General features: G+C 42.8%; 1 protein-coding gene across 1 annotated transcript in view; it reads left to right on the top strand.

Annotated features, from left to right (window-relative positions):
- megf6b (multiple EGF-like-domains 6b) overlaps nucleotides 1-18,724 on the top strand; it is a gene marked incomplete at its 5' end in the record, with an annotated part of 72,264 nt that overhangs the window by 1,133 nt on the left and 52,407 nt on the right. The window contains 3 exon segments of the mRNA XM_080494804.1: nucleotides 349-483; nucleotides 3,789-3,898; nucleotides 12,074-12,178. Coding sequence (XP_080350930.1) covers nucleotides 349-483; nucleotides 3,789-3,898; nucleotides 12,074-12,178 — 350 coding nt within the window.

Raw genomic sequence — 18,724 nt, 5'->3', positions numbered from 1 at the left:
GTGGTTTATTTTATTTAGGTGTTAAATTTGGAAAAACTTCCAGTTAAGGATGTTTCGGATGAATATTGAGTTTAAGTTGAAGTGCAGGGGGGGGGTTATGGGCTTCTGCAAGAGGTGATGTACAAAAAAAACAACCTAAACCAGACGTCAGGACAGGTAAATATACTTTAAATCTATAACTCCTTGAAAAAAAAAATGCCTCACGCAAAGGTTTGACTGTACATCTCTGCCACTTTTCCTCATAAATGCTCATAAATTTCTGTACATCTGAAACACTGCAGAGAATTTCTGACATGTTAAGTATTTTATCCCCCCCCCCCCCCCTACACCCCCCCACTACACTTCCAGGCCCAACGTGTGCCTGGAGAGGGAGGTGACCCTGGTCGCCCAGAGGCAGCCCTGCGTGCAGGCCTTCACACGTATGGTTAAAGTGTGGAAGCAAGGCTGCGTGGGCCAGTCATGGTGCATGGGCTATGAAAGGAGGTGAGTAATGCTCCCGTCTCCTCCTCCTCCTCCTCCCCCCCCCCCCCCCCCCCCCTTCTATGCAAACACTCCCCAGCTCACCTGCAGGGAGATGCGGCGCTCCGACCGACTCGGCGCTCGGCTGGAGCAAGGCGCTAATTATTGTCGTCTCCGTGACTCACGCACGCCAAGGAATTTCTCCAGGAACCCGTCCTCTGACTCCGTCCCCCCCCCCCCCCGTCCCCCCCGCAGAACCACCCGTCCTTCCCGGGTCGAGGCCTTGCTTTCTGATCTCTACCCCTCTTCCTCTCGCCTCTTCATCTTCCCTGTGCCCTTGTTCTCTAATCACAGCTCTTAACCTGTCATACACTTAAGTGCAAGGTGTAGCCCGACTTCGCCGGGGGTTGCCAGCCGTTTAGCACGCCGGGCGTCTCCGCCGGCCTCGCATTCTTTTGAACCGGCGCTAACGCGTTAGCCGCGTCTGCCGGCACTTCGCCGCACTCTGCCTCCCCCCCACCCTCCTCGCGTTTCCCAGAGTCGCGCGCCGCTTTGAAGGCGGCTCCAGGCCCGCAATTATTCATTGTAAACAAGACGTGTTTCCACAGCGTAGGACGGCTTGGAAGCAATAAGAGGGGACTCAAAGTACAGGGATGGGCTCAGTCCTCTGAAGTGGCGGCTGACGCTCTCACACTGCAGCCTGAGAACCGCTACTGAGCAGCCCCGGGATCACACGTCTGATACGCCGAGCGTTTCACCTTGTCGGCGTTTATTGTAAAAACCAAACACTCTGACACACTTTCTCTGTGATGGATTGAAAAAAAAAACAAACACAAAACACTGCAGGTCAAGAGTTACGTAGTTTTTTTCTAACAATCTAGAAATTAGATATCTAGGGGGCCCCAGCATGATTTTTAATCATTTTCAAGAAAGAAAATGATCATAAAAACGGGTAAAACTGCCATATTAAAAATTGAAATCCTTTTTTTTTAATAATAGCTACTGGATTTGTTGTAAAACCAAACACTTTGACACACTTTCTCTGTGATGGTTTGAAAAAAAACCAAACAAACAAAAACACTGCAGGTCAAGAGTTATGTAGTTTTTTTTCCAACAATCTAGAAATTAGATATTTAGGGGCCACAGCTTAAGGGGATTCCAATTCCCAGCATGATTTTTAATCATTTTCAAGAAAGAAAATGATCATAAAAGCAAGTAATACTGCCATATTAAAAATTTTAATCCTTTTTTTTAATAATAGCTACTGGATTTGTTGTAAAACCAAACACTTTGAAACACTTTCTCTGTGATGGATTGAAAAAAAACCAAACAAACAAAAACACTGCAGGTCAAGAGTTACGTAGTTTTTTTCTAACAATCTAGAAATTAGATATTTAGGGGGCCACAGCTTAAGGGGATTCCATTTCCCAGCATGATTTAAAAAAAAAAATGAACATAAAAGAAATAATTGGAGGGTAAAACTGCCATATTAAAAATGTAAATCCTTTTTTTTTTTTGTTTAATAGCTACTGGATTTGTTGTAAAACCAAACACTTTGACACACTTTCTCTGTGATGGATTGAAAAAAACAAAACAAACAAAAACACTGCAGGTCAAGGGTTTCTAACAATCTAGAAATTAGATCCTTCGGGGGCCACAGCTTAAGGGGATTCCAATTCCCAGCATGATTTTTAATCATTTTCAAGAAAGAAAATGATCATCAAAGCAAGTAAAACTGCCATATATAAAAAAATTGAATCCTTTTTTTTTATAATAGCTACTGGATTTGTTGTAAAACCAAACACTCTGACACACTTTCTCTGTGATGGATTGAAAAAAACCCCAAACAAAAACACTGCAGGTCAAGAGTTACGTAGTTTTTTTCTAACAATCTAGAAATTAGATCTTTAGGGGGCCACAGCATGATTTTTAATCATTTTCAAGAAAGAAAATGATCATAAAAGCAATAAATGGAGGGTAAAACTGCCATATTAAAAATTAAAATCCTTTTTTTTTTTCTTTATAGCTACTGGATTTATTGTAAAACCAAACACTTTGACACACTTTCTCTGTGATGGATTGAAAAAAACCAAACAAAAAACACTGCAGGTCAAGAGTTACGTAGTTTTTTTCTAACAATCTAGAAATTAGATATTTAGGGGGCCACAGCTTAAGGGGATTCCAATTCCCAGCATGATTTTGTTTTTTTAAATGATCATAAAAGCAATAACTGGAGGGTAAAACTGCCATATTAAAAATGTAAATCCTTTTTTTTTTTTTTTTACAGCTACTGGATTTATTGTAAAACCAAACACTTTGACACACTTTCTCTGTGATGGATTGAAAAAAAACCAAACAAACAAAAACACTGCAGGTCAAGAGTTACGTAGTTTTTTTTCCAACAATCTAGAAATTAGATCTTTCGGGGGCCACAGCTTAAGGGGATTCCAATTCCCAGCATGATTTTTAATCATTTTCAAGAAAGAAAATGATCATAAAAGCAAGTAAAACTGCCATATTAAAAATTTAAATCCTTTTTTTTTTTCTTTATAGCTACTGGATTTATTGTAAAACCAAACACTTTGACACACTTTCTCTGTGATGGATTGAAAAAAACAAAACAAAAAACACTGCAGGTCAAGAGTTACGTAGTTTTTTTCTAACAATCTAGAAATCAGATATTTAGGGGGCCACAGCTTAAGGGGATTCCATTTCCCAGCATGATTTTTAATCATTTTCAAGAAAGAAAATGATCATAAAAGCAAGTAAAACTGCCATATTAAAAATTTAAATCCTTTTTTTTTTTCTTTATAGCTACTGGATTTATTGTAAAACCAAACACTTTGACACACTTTCTCTGTGATGGATTGAAAAAAACAAAACAAAAAACACTGCAGGTCAAGAGTTACGTAGTTTTTTTCTAACAATCTAGAAATCAGATATTTAGGGGGCCACAGCTTAAGGGGATTCCAATTCCCAGCATGATTTTTAATCATTTTCAAGAAAGAAAATTATCATAAAAGCAAGTAAAACTGCCATATTAAAAATATTTATCCTTTTTTTTTTTATAATAGCTACTGGATTTGTTGTAGGTGTGCCGATTGAGAAACATTGACGTTAACATTTATTATATTTATAGAATTATATATAAGGACGTAGCAGATTTTCTTCTTTTCCTGCCTGCAGATTCCCAAAGCTGTTGTCAGTAAAACTTTCTAATGTGTAAAAGATCAACATCCTTCCACACTTTGACGACCACACCTCTCCGGTACAGAATAAACTGCACGTCTGATTGACTGGAAGGTTTTTTTTTTTTGTCTCGTCGACAGGACGGCGTACTACACAGCGTACAGACAAGTGTACCGACAGGACTACCAGACGGTGTACAAGTGCTGCCGCGGCTGGTCGCAGCTCAACGGGGAGGCGGGATGTCTATACCGTAAGTATTTGACCTGAGAACTCAGTGGGACGAAGCGTCCATCAGGACGTCGCCGCGCCTCTGCTGCCATACCCGCTAAAGGACAGGGAGTTTTCAAGGGAAAGAGGTCGCAGAGGTCAAGAGGCGTTTGGCCGTCCTCCACGCTCGGAGCTCGTGTCGTTGCGACGCTTTTAGCGATTTCGGAATAAAAACACGTCCCGAAGGAGTTTTGAGCGTTGACACTCGCGCTCAAGCTGGATCGTCTGGGTAGAATCTCGTTGAGCGCTCGGCGATGGAACGTTTGCCGTCTGGCTGGACGCCACACGCCGCCACTTCCCTCATTCAGAGGTGTGACGCTCCACCGCGGGTCGGCAGATTTGCATCACGGGTTAGCGTACAGACGAATCACGTGGAGTATCGACACCGGCCAATCACAGCCGAGGCCTCAGAACCGGCACCGGCCAGAGCACCTGCTCGTTCTCCGCAAGGAGGACAGAGAATCTCCCCACGGCCTCCATGTATGGAGACGTAGCTCTGCCAGCCAGCAGCTCATCTCCTTGTGGAGAAGCTTAGCGCCACACCGCCGAGACCAAGAAGTCTGCTTTGATGGGATTTTACAGCCAGTGATCCAGATCGCATAGCCTGCATACCATAGGCGGGCTCCTTTTGGCGGAGCCTTCCGGTAAACAACTGTGTTCCAACGATCACGCAACGATAGCACGAACGACGTAGGATAGCGGGAGAGCGGCTCAACTGGTGTTAGCGCCGACGGTTCCAAGAGGGTCCTTGTTGAGAGTGACGCCATTTGTAGCGAGTCGCACGACAACTCAACGACATTGAAAGCCGCACCGCTCACACTCATGGTTCTAAAAATCCCAGCTGAGAGCCGCAATGCATTGTGGGAGTTTCTGTTTGTCGCGTTTTGAATGTAATAATTGGAGGTTATGTTACGTTTGTAGTGTCGGTAATAATTGTGTTGTGTTGCTTAGTTCATGGAGTTTAGTTTATTAGTTGTAAGTCGTCAACCAGCAGTGAAGGAGGTTTTGTGTGTCGTGTCTTCCTGGCGTGGTCTTCCTGTGGGACTGTCAAAATAAAAGCATGCGGCTCTTTGGGTGTTGCGTTCAGTTGGAAACGGGACCAAATGGCTCTTTGATTGATAGATAGATAATTACTTTATTCATCCCCGAAGGGAAATTGTCTTGTTGCAGCAATCTGGTACATACAAATATTATAAAATAGAATAGAATAGTAATAAAAGTAAGAAATAAAAAATAAAAATATCTGGGTATAAGACATAAAGTAAAACACAGAACGGAACATGGGCACTTAGAAATAAGCAGGAGATAAAAGCAAGATAAATAAATAATAAGGTGCAGTGGCAGAGCCATTAGAAGTACCATTATATAATAATAATAACAATAATACAGATAATAACAGTGTGTAATAGTGTATAATACTCGTGTATAGTACTACTAATAGTGGTCGCAATAAAATAACAATAACAACAATATATATATCAGTAATAATAATAATAATAATAATACCAATGGTAATAGTGTACTTGCACATGTATAAATATATGTATATGTACATGCAATATGCCATATGAAATATATGCTATAATATAAGTATCAATGTAATTTAGTCCAGGTGGTGATTGAGGCTCTGACGGAGGTAGAAGAGTTAAAAAGTCTTATTGCCGCGGGGAGGAAGGACTTCCTGTAACGTTCCTCAGAGCAGCAGGTTCAATCAGCCTGTTGCTGAAGTTGCTCTTCAGCTTGTCCAGTGTCTTGTGGGGGGGTGGGGTGTGGGGGGGGGGTGTGGGGGGATTGTCCATGATTGCTAGCAGTTTTGCCAGCATTAAAGGTTGCCGACTCTCGTTCTAGAAGGAGGCGCGACACTATCCCTCGGTTGTCTCCGCGGAAAATGTCTTAAGAGAACGTTCCTCAAAAAAAAAGGGACGGTGCCCCGCCGCCCTCGCTTCGGTCGGGACGGGGGAGGCGCGGCTTTGTTTCCCCGCCCGCCGTGACAATGACTCCTCTCTTCAGCATGAGCCGCCGCTTTTCATCTCTGCAACCGGAGACGTGGCAGCACTCTGAGATGGGACCAGCTAATCACCCTTTTCACTGAGCCGTTGAACCGGGATAAAAGGAAGCTCGCGAAAACCCCCGCGATCCCCCCCTACCCTCCTTGCACACTTCGCCCCGGCGCTATCTCGCGCTGTACCTCCGTCAGCACAATGCAATCTCTGTGGCGGTTTTCAACGGCACCTCCAGCGTCCAAGAGGGGAAGGATCAGCTCTGCGAAATGTACAGCTTTAGCAAATCCTCTGTAAAATCCCCCGAATGAGGGGAAGATGGAATGCTTTGTGCCGAGATAGTGATTTAGCGTCTGGTATTTTCCAGGGCTGCTTTATGCCCCCCCCCGGCGCGGCTCCTTCCCTCCGTATGTGTGTGTTCCTTCGTAAAATCATTCAGCCAGTGGAGGGTAATTAGACTAATGACCTCTCGGTATTGTGGGGCAGTTGAGCAGAATCGAGGGGTCTAATCATGTGTTGTATCTACAAGCTTGAGTGGCGCGTTGCTTTGGTCCTTTCTGTCGTTCCATCACACCTCACCTGGTGTGTCTTTGTGTCTAATGGACAGTTTGGAAATCTGTCATCTCAGCTGTTGAACGGGGCCCGGGATCCTTTTTTTTTGCTAGGTGTAATTACTCGCATATTTGCGAAAGAGCGAACTTCAGCTCGTCTTTTTTCACCTCTTTCTCTCTCAACCTATTATCATCTCATTACGAAGGTTTATGCATTTCCCACTTCGTTCATCCAGAATTCTTGAGGTATTCGCAAATGTCAGATTTGAGGGTTTCCGAGTTTTGATGTTTTCAAGAGTGTGATACAAAGAGTACCGAAGAAGACGGAGTCGGTCTGAAGGACCGAACCGTCGTTAAAGTCGGGTAAGCCACTCGGTGGAGGTAGTGCTTCAGATCTTTCTACAATACAGCGGATGACTTATTGTCTTCTTGAAGTCTGCCCTGCTTTATATGTGGAGGTGGAATGTGGCGTTTTGAAAAAAAGACGGCATCTCAAAAGAACAACTCCAGTGACTTTTTTTAGAAGACTCCACTCTGCTGAATGACTATCTGGTTCCTCTGCACGCAAAGACTTCTTGACTTTTGCGACGGCGACTTCCCCCACTTGGGTACTTGGAGGGGCCACTCAATACCGAGGGTCAAACCTTTTCACTTTCGCCAGCGGCCGCAGGAAGGGACGAGGCGGGGGGGGGGGGTTTTGCCCCGAGTGAAAACGAGCAGTTATGTTGATTGACGGCGGCAATGACTGACCGACGGGACGGGGGGGGGGGGGGGGGGGGGTAGCGGGGACAATGGCTCCCCCAGTCTGTCGTCCTCGTTAACCGCTGAAAAGGAACTGGCCCCCTTTTGTGGCGAGACTGGCGAAGGTAAGCTACACGTGCAATCGGCCCAGGACCCCCCCCCCCCCCCCCCCCCCCCCATCCATGGGTGGTCTTCTACGTGTTTTATGGCACAAGCAACAACTGTTCCAGCGGTCGTGGGCATCGTATCGTAGCTAGCAGACACGACGCTATGTGTACATTATTCCAGTGTTTTTCAACCTTCTTTGAGCCAAGACACACTTTTTTGTTTGGAAACATCTGGAGGCACACCACCACCTGAAAATGTTAAAATGCTAAACTCTGCAGCCTCTATTAACAATATAAAGTCTTTCTCATCAAAGTTTTATCAACAGGAATCCAGTAAATCCAGAAAGCAAGGACTTTTTTTAATAGTGCCTCCCTCAGTGTGAAACCTGGACCTGATGGATGAAGAGCTGAGATCCTGGTTTTCAAAAACTTCTCCATCACTGTCACTGACACAGTACTTTGATACAAGATGGTAGCAGGAGGTGGAGATGAACCACACTGACGTCTGTCACTTTACATTTCACCGGCAAAGTTCTGTGCTGCCCTCTAGTGGTGAAGAGTATTTATACAGGATTACTCTGCTACACACTGAGGCTGTGAGAGCAAAGGTTTTTTTTAGAAAAAAATGTGAAATTGGATCATTTCCCACGGCTCACCTGAGGAGATCTTGCGGAAACACCAGTGGTTGAAAAACACTGCATTATTCAGCGAACTGTGATATCCTGGAGCTTTTCAAACCAGACTTTCTGATTTATTTATTAACACGAGTCAGAGTTGTTGAGTTCAGCTGTTCAGGCCAACGATCTCAGCAACCGGAGGTGTCAGGGACGCGGTGGGCGTTTGCTTCGATTGGTGAACCGTTGATAAAAGGCAGTGTGTCATTTTTGTGGAAATGAATCCAGAAGCTTCAATCCAATCCACTTTATTTATACAGCACATTTGAACAACAAAGCGTTTCCAAAGTGCTGCACATGAGACGGCACATAAAGACAATAAAACTAAAACAATGCAAATTAGCTCCAACACTAAATAAGTATAAAACCATAAAATTCTAATTAAAACTACAAACACGGTAAAAAACTACAAGTAAGAATAAAACGATTTAAAAGAATAAATAGAAATATAAAAACGCTTCAAAAGCAATAAAATAAATAAAATAATAAATAAAGGACACAGGGGACCACACGACTCCCGCGGCGTTAAAAGCCTGAGGATAAAAGTGGGTTTTAAGACGCTGAACAAATACAACAAATATACGAACTGTACACTCGCCTATTGTACTTTAAGTATCATTCTACCTACTTTCTGAGTTGACCTTGTGTCAACCTCTGACCTTATTTCAAGGTTTTCAAAGAATCCCGTCAGACGTGACGTGACGTCGCCGTTCCAGGTTGTTGTTTTTTTTTTTTTTTTTTCTTTAAATGACGTTCCTCTGCACGGTCAAAAACCGCGACTATGGCACCTAGCGTAGCGGCGTCTTGAGCCTCCGTCCCCGGGGTCACGCTCCGGGGGCCAAACCGATCGACGCGAGCCTAAACAAACACGGAGGACGCCGGCGCGTTGGTTTTCACTTTGTCAACCGCTGACCCCCCCACCCACCTCCACCCACCCCCCCTTTGCCCCGTCTGCCTCGTCTCTTTGTGGAAGCCTTGCTAATCCCCCTCCAGAGAAGGTGTCTTTGTCACGACCGCGCGGTTCTTTCACCGCCGCGGATGACAGCGAAGTTTTATGGCGCGCTGCACGGCACATTAAGGAATTATTTCAGGGAAGATTAAACAGCGGTGCGGGGGCTCAGGGAGGGGGGGGCCTAAAAAAAAAATGCTTTGGTGAGCTGCCAGCAGCTTTGACGAGGGAATGTACATTCCGCTTGTTGTCGCTTAGTCATGCTAACACTGAAGTGACCCTCACTGACGTCCCACCTTTCACTTTGTTGCCGGCGATTTTGTTCATTTAACTCAATTTAGGAATTTCTCATTAGTTTGGTCCCTCGTGAACAAAATGAGTCCAGTTTGAAACTGTGTCATTAATCCCGACCTCGGGGTTTCTGCTCCTCCGTCGTCTCGTCCTTCCGCCACATTCCCTGACGTTACATAACGCCGGGCGTCGAGACAGACGTGTTACTGGATCGCGTCCCCTGCAGCCGGCCAGTCGCCGAGGACCAGGAAGTCCTCATCATCCTCGCCGGTGGAGACTACAGCGGTGGCGAGCTTCTCTAATTGGGGCACCATGTCGAATTACAGTCTGCTCAGCACAAAGGCGGATGTCTTTACGGTTGCTGAGTGGACTTTCCCTGCGTTTCACTGTGTTTATGCGACGCATGGAGGCGAGCGGAAAAAAAAAACCAAACAAGTTTTGATGTTTTTTTTTGGGTGGTTTATAAGCTGGTCTGGTTGTAAACACGCTGGACGGTCCAACTGTTGAGCAGGTGTCTTGAGGACGGAGCCAGAGGACAAGGCGGATGTTTAGGCTGAGCGCCGGTCTCCACGGAGACGCTCGGTCCTGCCGACAGACGTGCGTGAAATCGCTCGGGCTCGTCTGCGATCGTTACAGGAGGCCCGCCGCTTCCCGTTGGTCTGGAAACGTTGCGTCGCTCCCCCACAGCTGACAGACTTAAGTCGTCTTAGATTTATCGTCCCTGAAGTCTTTTCTTTTTCTTTTTCTCATTTCTGAACACCTGGAGATATATACACACCGTTTTCAGTGTATGAAAGGATCTTTATTTAAGTACAAACTCGGTTTCGAATTGCACCGTATTTGATCGAATGAAGTGATCAGGAAGTTTGTTCCACATGTTAGGAGGCAGAAACTAAAAGCTGCAAGAGAAATTATCACTGCAAACATAAACTGCGTTCACATGAAAATACATCAGTTTTTATCCCATCTAATTCATTACGTTTAAGATACTTTTTTATTTTTCTTGTTTTTTGTTCATAGCACATTATAATATTGGGCAAAGTTGTTTACACCAAATTTTATATATATATATATTTTTTTTTTTTTTTAAATAACCGTAAGGCCGGAAAAGTAAAAGTAAGTGTTGTTTTGGTTAGTTTTATGATTTAATTTTATACATTTATATAAAATGTCTTTATTTAGACTACATGAAAATACATCAGTTTTTATCCCATCTAATTCATCTCGGGTATCACATTTAAGATACTTTTTATTTTTCTTGTTTTTTGTTCATAACACATTGTAATATTGGGCAAAGGAACAAGATTACACCAAATTTTATATGATTTATTTTCATTTTTCAAAATAACCGTAAGGCCGGAAAAGTAAAAGTAAGTGTTGGTTTGGTTAGTTTTGTGATTTTATAAAATTTTTTACATTTATATATGAAATGTCTTTATTTATACTGTCTTTAAGTCGCAAAAGGTTCAAAAAGGCGTCAAAAAAGAGCCTTGAAGTAGCTTGAACACTATTTTTTTAGGAAAGTAAATCGTGAGTAATTTTGTTTTAAACCATGTCGAAGATGTAAAAACTGAAGCAGGACGTGCGTCAGTAAAGATCGATTTCATTTCACGTTTGTCTTTTAAAACGGATTAAAGTACAAACACGGTTTCGAATTGCACCGTATTTGATTGGATGAATATGAAAAGTGAAATATTTCTTTTAATTTCAAGCCTCAGCTGATTATTCAGGTGTGATGTTTTAAAATTAATAATATACAACAATCAAATCAAACAGTTTGTCTTCTGTTTTCACGTGACGACATACAACCGCAACAAAATGCCCATAAAGCAGAATTTTTTTGCAAGTAATTTTTTTTTGCTCACGTTGATTTTAAAAAAACGAACAATAGTAAAACTACTTTTCAGGCACAATGAAAGTGATTCATTAAAAGCGGTTTTATTTCTTCATTGCACCACGCTAAGAATCTAAAGTTCACTCTCTTGAAGTGGAATTCGTATTTTCTCGTGTTTTTTTCTTTGTTTTTTAAATCCGTGTGCCCACGTTGAAAGAAACGCATCAATCCTGTGGAGCTGTCATCAACAACCACTGAGCTCTTGAGTCCAAACAACAAGCTGTGTCTCACTTGTCGGGGGGGCTGGGGTGGGGGGGGTGGGAGGGGGGGGGGGGGTGGACACGTGTCCCGTATGTCCACACAGCTCTGGGTTTGAGGGCTGTGGTGATTAATGTGTGTGTTGTGCGAGGGTTTTGGAATGTCACGACAGAACTTCAAGGTAGATTTACATGTTTTTGAGCTACCCACTACACCCCCCCCCCCCACCCCCCCTCTCCCCCCTAACCTCTCTGTTTGTGTCCTGGATTCTTTGAATTTCACGTCTTAACTAGCACGCGCAGTTCTGGGGCTTCACAGAGATTTACGGCCGCTGGTTTCCAAGAGACGGACGAGGCAACATCTGTACAATCACCGTTTATGACAATGACCAAAAGGTCCAGCGTGTCGATCCGGGCCGTTTTCACGCAACCTTTGATGATGATGGTGTTTTTGGAGGGAAGATGGTCCTTCCCAGGAAGAAGTCGTCCCGGCTGCTGCTGCCAGTCATATTTAGTTGGGTTTTTTTTTTTTTTAAATGTCTCCCGTTGGCTCGAGTCCTGCCGGTTCTCTGAAAGCCAGGCGGCGGGATTCCTCTGACATTGCTTGGTGTGAACGGAGGAGAATCGCAGGTCCTCTCGTTGACGAGTCTCGACAGAAGGAGGTCAGCGTTTCGAAAAGGCGCACGTCGACGACCCCCCGTGACGACGACCAGGTGTCCTTCGCTCGGCTCACCTGCTTTGTCCTCCCTTGCAGCGGCGTGCAGCTCCGGCGTGTGCTTCAACGGAGGCCAGTGTCGGGAAGGAACCACTCGGCTCTGCGACTGTCCTCCGGGGTTCAACGGCCCCAGCTGTCAGTACGGTGAGTCCAGACCCCCACCAGGCTCTAAAGGCCCAGTGAAATGTAAAACACTACTTTGCAAAAAACGACAGTTGTAAGGTTCCTCCGACTCTGCCCCACCACTGTTGTCGCATAACAAAGTTATTTGAATTTTGAATCTCCAGCCGAGGAAGTCGGGGGAATCCTTCTTCTTCGTGGGCGTGACGTCACGAGTTGTGCAGATCTCCATCTGTTGTGTTTATATCGGCTTGTTTCCTCTTAAATATCCAAGTTTTTACAGTGTTTTGAAGTTATAGTCGGCGTTTTATGAGCCTTGATGAAAGATTGAGCCTGGAAGAGACCAGAGAGAGCCGCTCGAGCTAGCGGCTAGCGGGAGCCGCTAGCTCGGGCGGCTAGTAGACGATCAAGTAATATCTGGACTCATCTTCGGTGATTCCGCGCAGTCGGAAAAGCTCTTGGACGTGTTGGATCCAGGAAGTTCTGCCAAAAGTCAGGAGCCTCAAAGCCTCAAAGGTGAAAACTGGCGGCTGCTGAGGCGAGGAGACGAGGACGAATGGAGGACGAAGCGTCTTCTGCTTCCTCAAACATGTTCCAGACGGGGTCACCGATGGCAGAACCACCTTCTGTGTCTTCTTCATCAATCACTGGGTTTGAAATGACGATGATGATGAAATATGGTTCAATTCAGCCTCTTCGTGGTCAAAACTCTGATCCTCCATAATGTAAACACAACTTGGGCGTGTGCACAACTCGTGATGTCACTCTATTATTGTCAGAAGCTCCGCCCACCAGGTAGAACAGAGAAAGATCAAAGTGTTGAGCTCCCCCACCAGGTAGAACAGAGAAAGATCAAAGTGTTGAGCTCCCCCACCAGGTAGAACAGAGAAAGATCAAAGTGTTGAGCTCCCCCACCAGGTAGAACAGAGGAAAGAACACTGTGAACTCAAGCTTGAGGGAATCAATGAAAAAAAAACACTTTGGGGATGTTTATGAACCCCAAATAGCACTTTTATGATGTTTAAAGCACAGAAAAGTCGATTTAGTATAATATGGGTCCAAATGGCCATAGTTGTTTTTTTTGTTGTTGTTTTTTTTTTTTCAAACGTGACCGATGACAGTGACTGAATACATAATTAGCACTTTGTGTCCCGCTGATTGTTTTAAGTGCGTCGTGAATAAAGCTGGATTACAAAGTAGCGCTGAACCTGAAGATAAGTGCTGTTTTTGTGGTTTTTTCCGAAATTGGAGAAAATTGCGGAAAAGCCACAACACTTTTGCTTTTTACTTCTTAAAATACCACAGATGGTTGTGCGATGGCGCTGAGTTGACTTACTCCCAGTCCCAGACAGTACACATGACTCCAAGGCAAGGCAAGGCAAGGCAAGTTTATTTATAGAGCACCATTCAAACGCAGAGCAGTTCACAGTGCTTTACAAAGAAATTAAAGACATTAAAGAAATACAGAATAAAAGAAATGCATTAAAGCTTCAGAAGAAATGAAGGAAATCCATTAAAACAAATAATGAAGAAAAGTATAATAAATAAGGTAAGATACGAATGTTTTAAGGAAGTTTGTTCCACAGGTGAGGAGGTAGAAACTAAAAGCTGCAAGAGAAATTATCACTGCAAACATAAACTGCGTTTACATGAAAATACATCAGTTTTTATCCCATCTAATTCATCACGTTTAAGATACTTTTATTTTTCTTCTTTTTTGTTCATAACACATTGTAATATTGGGCAAAGGAACAAGATTACACCAAATTTTATAGATTTTTTATATATATTTTTCAAAATAACCGTTAGGCCAGAATATGTAAAAGTATGTGTTGTTTTGGTTAGTTTTTGGATTTTATTTTATTTTTTACATTTATATATGAAATGTCTTTATTTAGACTGTCTTTAAGTTGCAAAAGGTTCAAAAAGGTGTCAAAAAAGAGCCTTGAAGTAGCTTGAACACTATTTTTTAGGAAAGTAAATCATGAGTAATTATGTGTTAAACCATGTCGAAGATGTAAAACCTGAAGCAGGACGTGCGTCAGTAAAGATCGATTTCATTCCAAAGTACAAACTCGGTTTCGAATTGCACCGTATTTGATTGGATGAATATGAAAAGTGAAATATTTCTTTTAATTTCAAGCCTCATCTGATTATGCAGGTGTGATGTTTTAAATTAATAATATACAACAATCAAACAATTTGTCTTCTGTTTTCACGTGACTGCAGACAACCGCAACAAAATGCCCATGAAGCAGAATTGCATGGATTTTTTATTTTTTTTTAAACAAACAATAGTAAAACTACTTTTCAGACACAGTGAAAGTGATTCATTAAAAGCGGTTTTATTCCTTCATTGCACCAGGCTCCCCCACTTCCACTGTGTTTGAGTGAAAAACCTTTCTTGTCTGAGCCAAATCAGAATTTCCTCACATCAGCAGTTTGTCCTGTTTTTATCGGCCAGCGCATTGTTTGAATTTGAGCCGTTGAAGTAAAACAGTGGCGGATTCGTGTTGTTTTTACAGGAAAGCACCACGCGACGGGAAATTCCTTTTCAATGTCAATTTCTTTTTTTTTTTAAATCGGAATCCTCCTCGTCTCCCTTTGAGTTGGGATTTGATTCACAGCCCTCCTGTGCGACGTCCACGATTTCTCTCTGCGCACACCTCCGAGCGTTTCCTCCTCGTCTCCTGATCAAACCCTGGGAAATCCGGCCGTGACAGCTCCGCTATACGTCCAGAGCGCCGCGGTGCGGCTAAGCCACGCTGGCTTACCTCTGATGACTTCATGCTTGGATGAAGGAGTTAATCTGTGCCCGGTGAGCTGCTGCCCCGGGCGGCTTAAGAGCATCCAGGGCCTTCAAAAACAGGTTTCGCTGGGCTTTAAAGGAGGTTTTTTTTTTTTTTTAACCAGAAGAATTGAAACCATCTGCTGAATGTAATGTTTACTGCTCAGTGCCCATTGTAGAAAACTTCAGCATAAATGCACAGGAAGCGTCGTAATTAATGCAGTTAAAAGAAGTGAATATCGCTTGGTTCCTTTTTTTCCAGCTGTGGATTCCTGCCCTCTATGAATTCTACCCTAGAAGCTCATCCATCATTGTGATCAGAGCATTTCTGCATTTTTACCTGACAGATAATGATATATGACGAACCCCCCCCCCTCCCCCTTCACCCTTACAGTCCTTTTTATTTTAATGCATTTTAAGATTTGTTGAGTTGAGTATTCAGTGTCGAAGAGTCTTTGCAGATGAACAACTGACACTGACATTAATGTTCAGTTTTGACCTTTTTATTCACTAGAACATGATATTTTCCCGGGGTGTTCCTGATTTCGTAAATTAAGTGAAAAATTACTTGTTTTTGACTATTAAGTCATTTTTGCTTAAAGCAAAATTGTCCGCTAAGATTATTATTCTAGTTTTAAGATGATTATTACTTTATTTTATTATTAGCTAAACTGAATTAAAAGCTAGTCATAAGTACCGTTTGGCTTAAAACAAGCATTTTTTTCTCATTTTAAGACGACTGAGCAGCAACCAAAGGACCTGAACTGGTATTTCATAAGATAAAGCTTCTTATTTTAAGATTTTAAAATAATAACACATGAAAATACTTGTTTTGAGTCCGAAAATGCTGTTTTCAAGACACTGGGTCTCATGGGGCGAGAATTATTTTCTTATTTTTTTTAAAGCTTATCAAGTGAAATTATCTTGTTCTGTTGGCAGATAAATTTTGCTGATTTAAAGTAGTAATTTTCTTGTTTTAGTATATTTTTTCTTACTTCTTCTGAGTACGAAGCGGCTCATTTGAAGAATAACGTCACTTTAATGAGCGACACTGCTCATTTAGCGACGGGGGGGGACCATTCCAAAGGTTCCACACCAGGGGCGTCAAACTCATTTCAGTTGAGGGGCCACATCAACCTGATCTGACCTTTGACCTCTGGAGGCCCAACAAGTCAAACATCACATATTAATCTGCAGATATGGACAAATGTTAAAGTCTTTCCTTCTTTTGATTCTTTTATAACTGCAAGAATTTGCCATTTGTCTATTCTGAAATATACATATTAAAGGAAATCAGATATTATTATATTTGCAAAAAAAAAATAAACCCTCAGTCACCTGTATCTGGATATCGTATTTTTATTCAGGATTAAAACAATTTGTCATCATCTGGCAATTTATTTTGAGTTTACGTGTCTAAAGTATCATTTCACATAAGTTGGACTCATTGTTTTATTGTGAAAGGCGTTGCGTTATGCGTCCTCCACAGATGCATTAATGTCGGGGGTCAAATTCTGACCAATGTCATTTTTGCCAATCTGGTGTTTTTAGATCAGCCTCTGTCAGTTTTCATATTTATACTTAAAAATTTTTTTTTTAAATCACATGGCGGCCGGGTTAGATCCTCTGGCGGGCCGCTTCTGGCCCCCGGGCCGCATGTTGGACACCCCTGTTCCACACGGTTCTGCTGTGGTTCTGTCATATCCTGGGGAAGTGCAGGAAGTGGAGGAAGTGCAGGAAGTGGAAGAAGTGGAGGAAATGCAGGAAGTGCAGGAAGTGCAGGAAGTGCAGGAAGTGGAGGAAGTGCAGGAAGTGGAGGAAGTGGAGGAAGTGCAGGAAGTGGAAGAAGTGCAGGAAGTGCAGGAAGTGGAAGAAGTGGAGGAAATGCAGGAAGTGCAGGAAGTGGAGGAAGTGGAAGAAGTGGAAGAAGTGGAGGAAGTGCAGGAAGTGCAGGAAGTGCAGGAAGTGGAGGAAGTAGAGGAAGTAGAGGAAGTGCAGGAAGTGCAGGAAGTGCAGGAAGTGGAAGAAGTGCAGGAAGTGCAGGAAGTGGAAGAAGTGGAGGAAATGCAGGAAGTACAGGAAGTGGAGGAAGTGCAGGAAGTGGAGGAAGTGGAAGAAGTGCAGGAAGTGCAGGAAATGCAGGAAGTGCAGGAAGTGCAGGAAGTGCAGGAAGTGCAGGAAGTGGAGGAAGTGCAGGAAGTGCAAGAAGTGCAGGAAGTGCAGCCACACATCCAGCCGGCGTTTGGCGGCTGCAGATGTTCCGGGGCAGCATTCCTGGCCGTTATCGTTTCGTTTCATGTGGTCGGTCGTGTTTGTGTGCAGCGACTGCAGAGTGTTTACGCCTTTTCAAGGGGGCCAATTAGTCCCCGACTTTCAATAGTTGTCTGAGGCGTCATCTGTTTTGCTTTTTAGCCTCCGTGACACATCAGACAATAATCACTAGGTTGTTTTGTTTTGTTTCGTTTTGTTTTGTTTTGGCACGTTAAGTCTGTGGTAAAGCGAGAACTGGTCCCTCAGAGCTCTTTTAGTCCGTCTCGTCGTAGAAAATAAACTTTTCATATGGCTTTTTCCTGTTTTAACAATGATATTATGTCAGATTGAGCAGAATCTGACATGACTGCTGGTCAGAAGCAGCTTCTTTAAACTTTATAAATCCACCCTGACGGGGATTAATGTGCAAACTTCTCTAAAACGTTGTATTTTATCATGAAAATTTTAAAAAAGGAAGTAAAGCTTTTACATGCACGAGACACGTGTTTCTGTAGTTCCATTTTTTGTTAAAACTCCAGGAAAATATGCAAAAGTTAGAAACTGAATGAGAGGAAAATTAATTTGTGGAGAAATAAAAGGAATCGAGAATAATGCATATAATTACTATTGCAAGAACACGTCATCATCAGGGTACGATTGACCTGCAACCTTTACGCCCTTTTTTTTTCACTTTCTGCCAAATTTAACCTTTAAAATGAGGCTTGTAAAGTTTCACATGTCGTTTTATATCAATATAAACAATCTCATGTTGGATTTATGAAGTTTAAATTACAATTTATGTTTAAACGTTAAACATTTAATTCGATTTGTATCTGATTTTTGGCGTTTCAACCTTCTTTTTCTATATTTTTGGCAGTTTTACCCTTGTTTTTGTATCTCCATTCCACTTATATCCGTGTTTCTGTGTGAGATTTCTCCTGTTTCCCGTTTCAAACTCAAAGCGTTAGAAGGATCCCACTATTTGCACTTGTCGATATTCTCCTGGACAGATTTCTCCGTCACTGTATCGTTGAGCTTACTTACATTTCTCCACACAGATTAGGAATTACCCAAATAAAAGGCTCTCAGCGTGATTTAAAATACCATTTGTGTCGAGGAACCGACCTGCCTTTGATATTTTACGAGATATTTGATATTTCATTGGGAAGGTTGCCCTGCTGCTGGAGTTGAAAGTCACTTTTCCATCTTATCTCGTAACATTTTCAGCCTTTTCTCCTTAACGTACGGTTGAAAGCTTTGAGGATTTCGTCTTTAAAGTCTCTTTGGGCTTAAGAAGCTTTAAATAATGAGGTCAGTTATTCCTGCGGAGCGTGACGTGAGCCCTCCACAGTCTGGTGGTCGCCGTGGGAACGCAGCTAATGTGACCCACGCTGATGTTTTGTTTTTGTTTTTTATGTCACTCACCTGTCTGAGGCTTCTTTTTTATCACTTCTCGAAACCTTTGATTTAAATGTCCTGTCATGTCAGATCATTTCTGTCGTCTCATTTATATAATGACATACAATGACTTA

This window comes from Blennius ocellaris, assembly GCF_963422515.1.
Source record: "Blennius ocellaris genome assembly, chromosome: 4".
NCBI classification, from domain to species: domain Eukaryota; kingdom Metazoa; phylum Chordata; class Actinopteri; order Blenniiformes; family Blenniidae; genus Blennius; species Blennius ocellaris.
The sequence above is the reverse complement of the archived record's forward strand: the minus strand, read 5'-3'. Positions and strand labels throughout refer to the sequence as shown.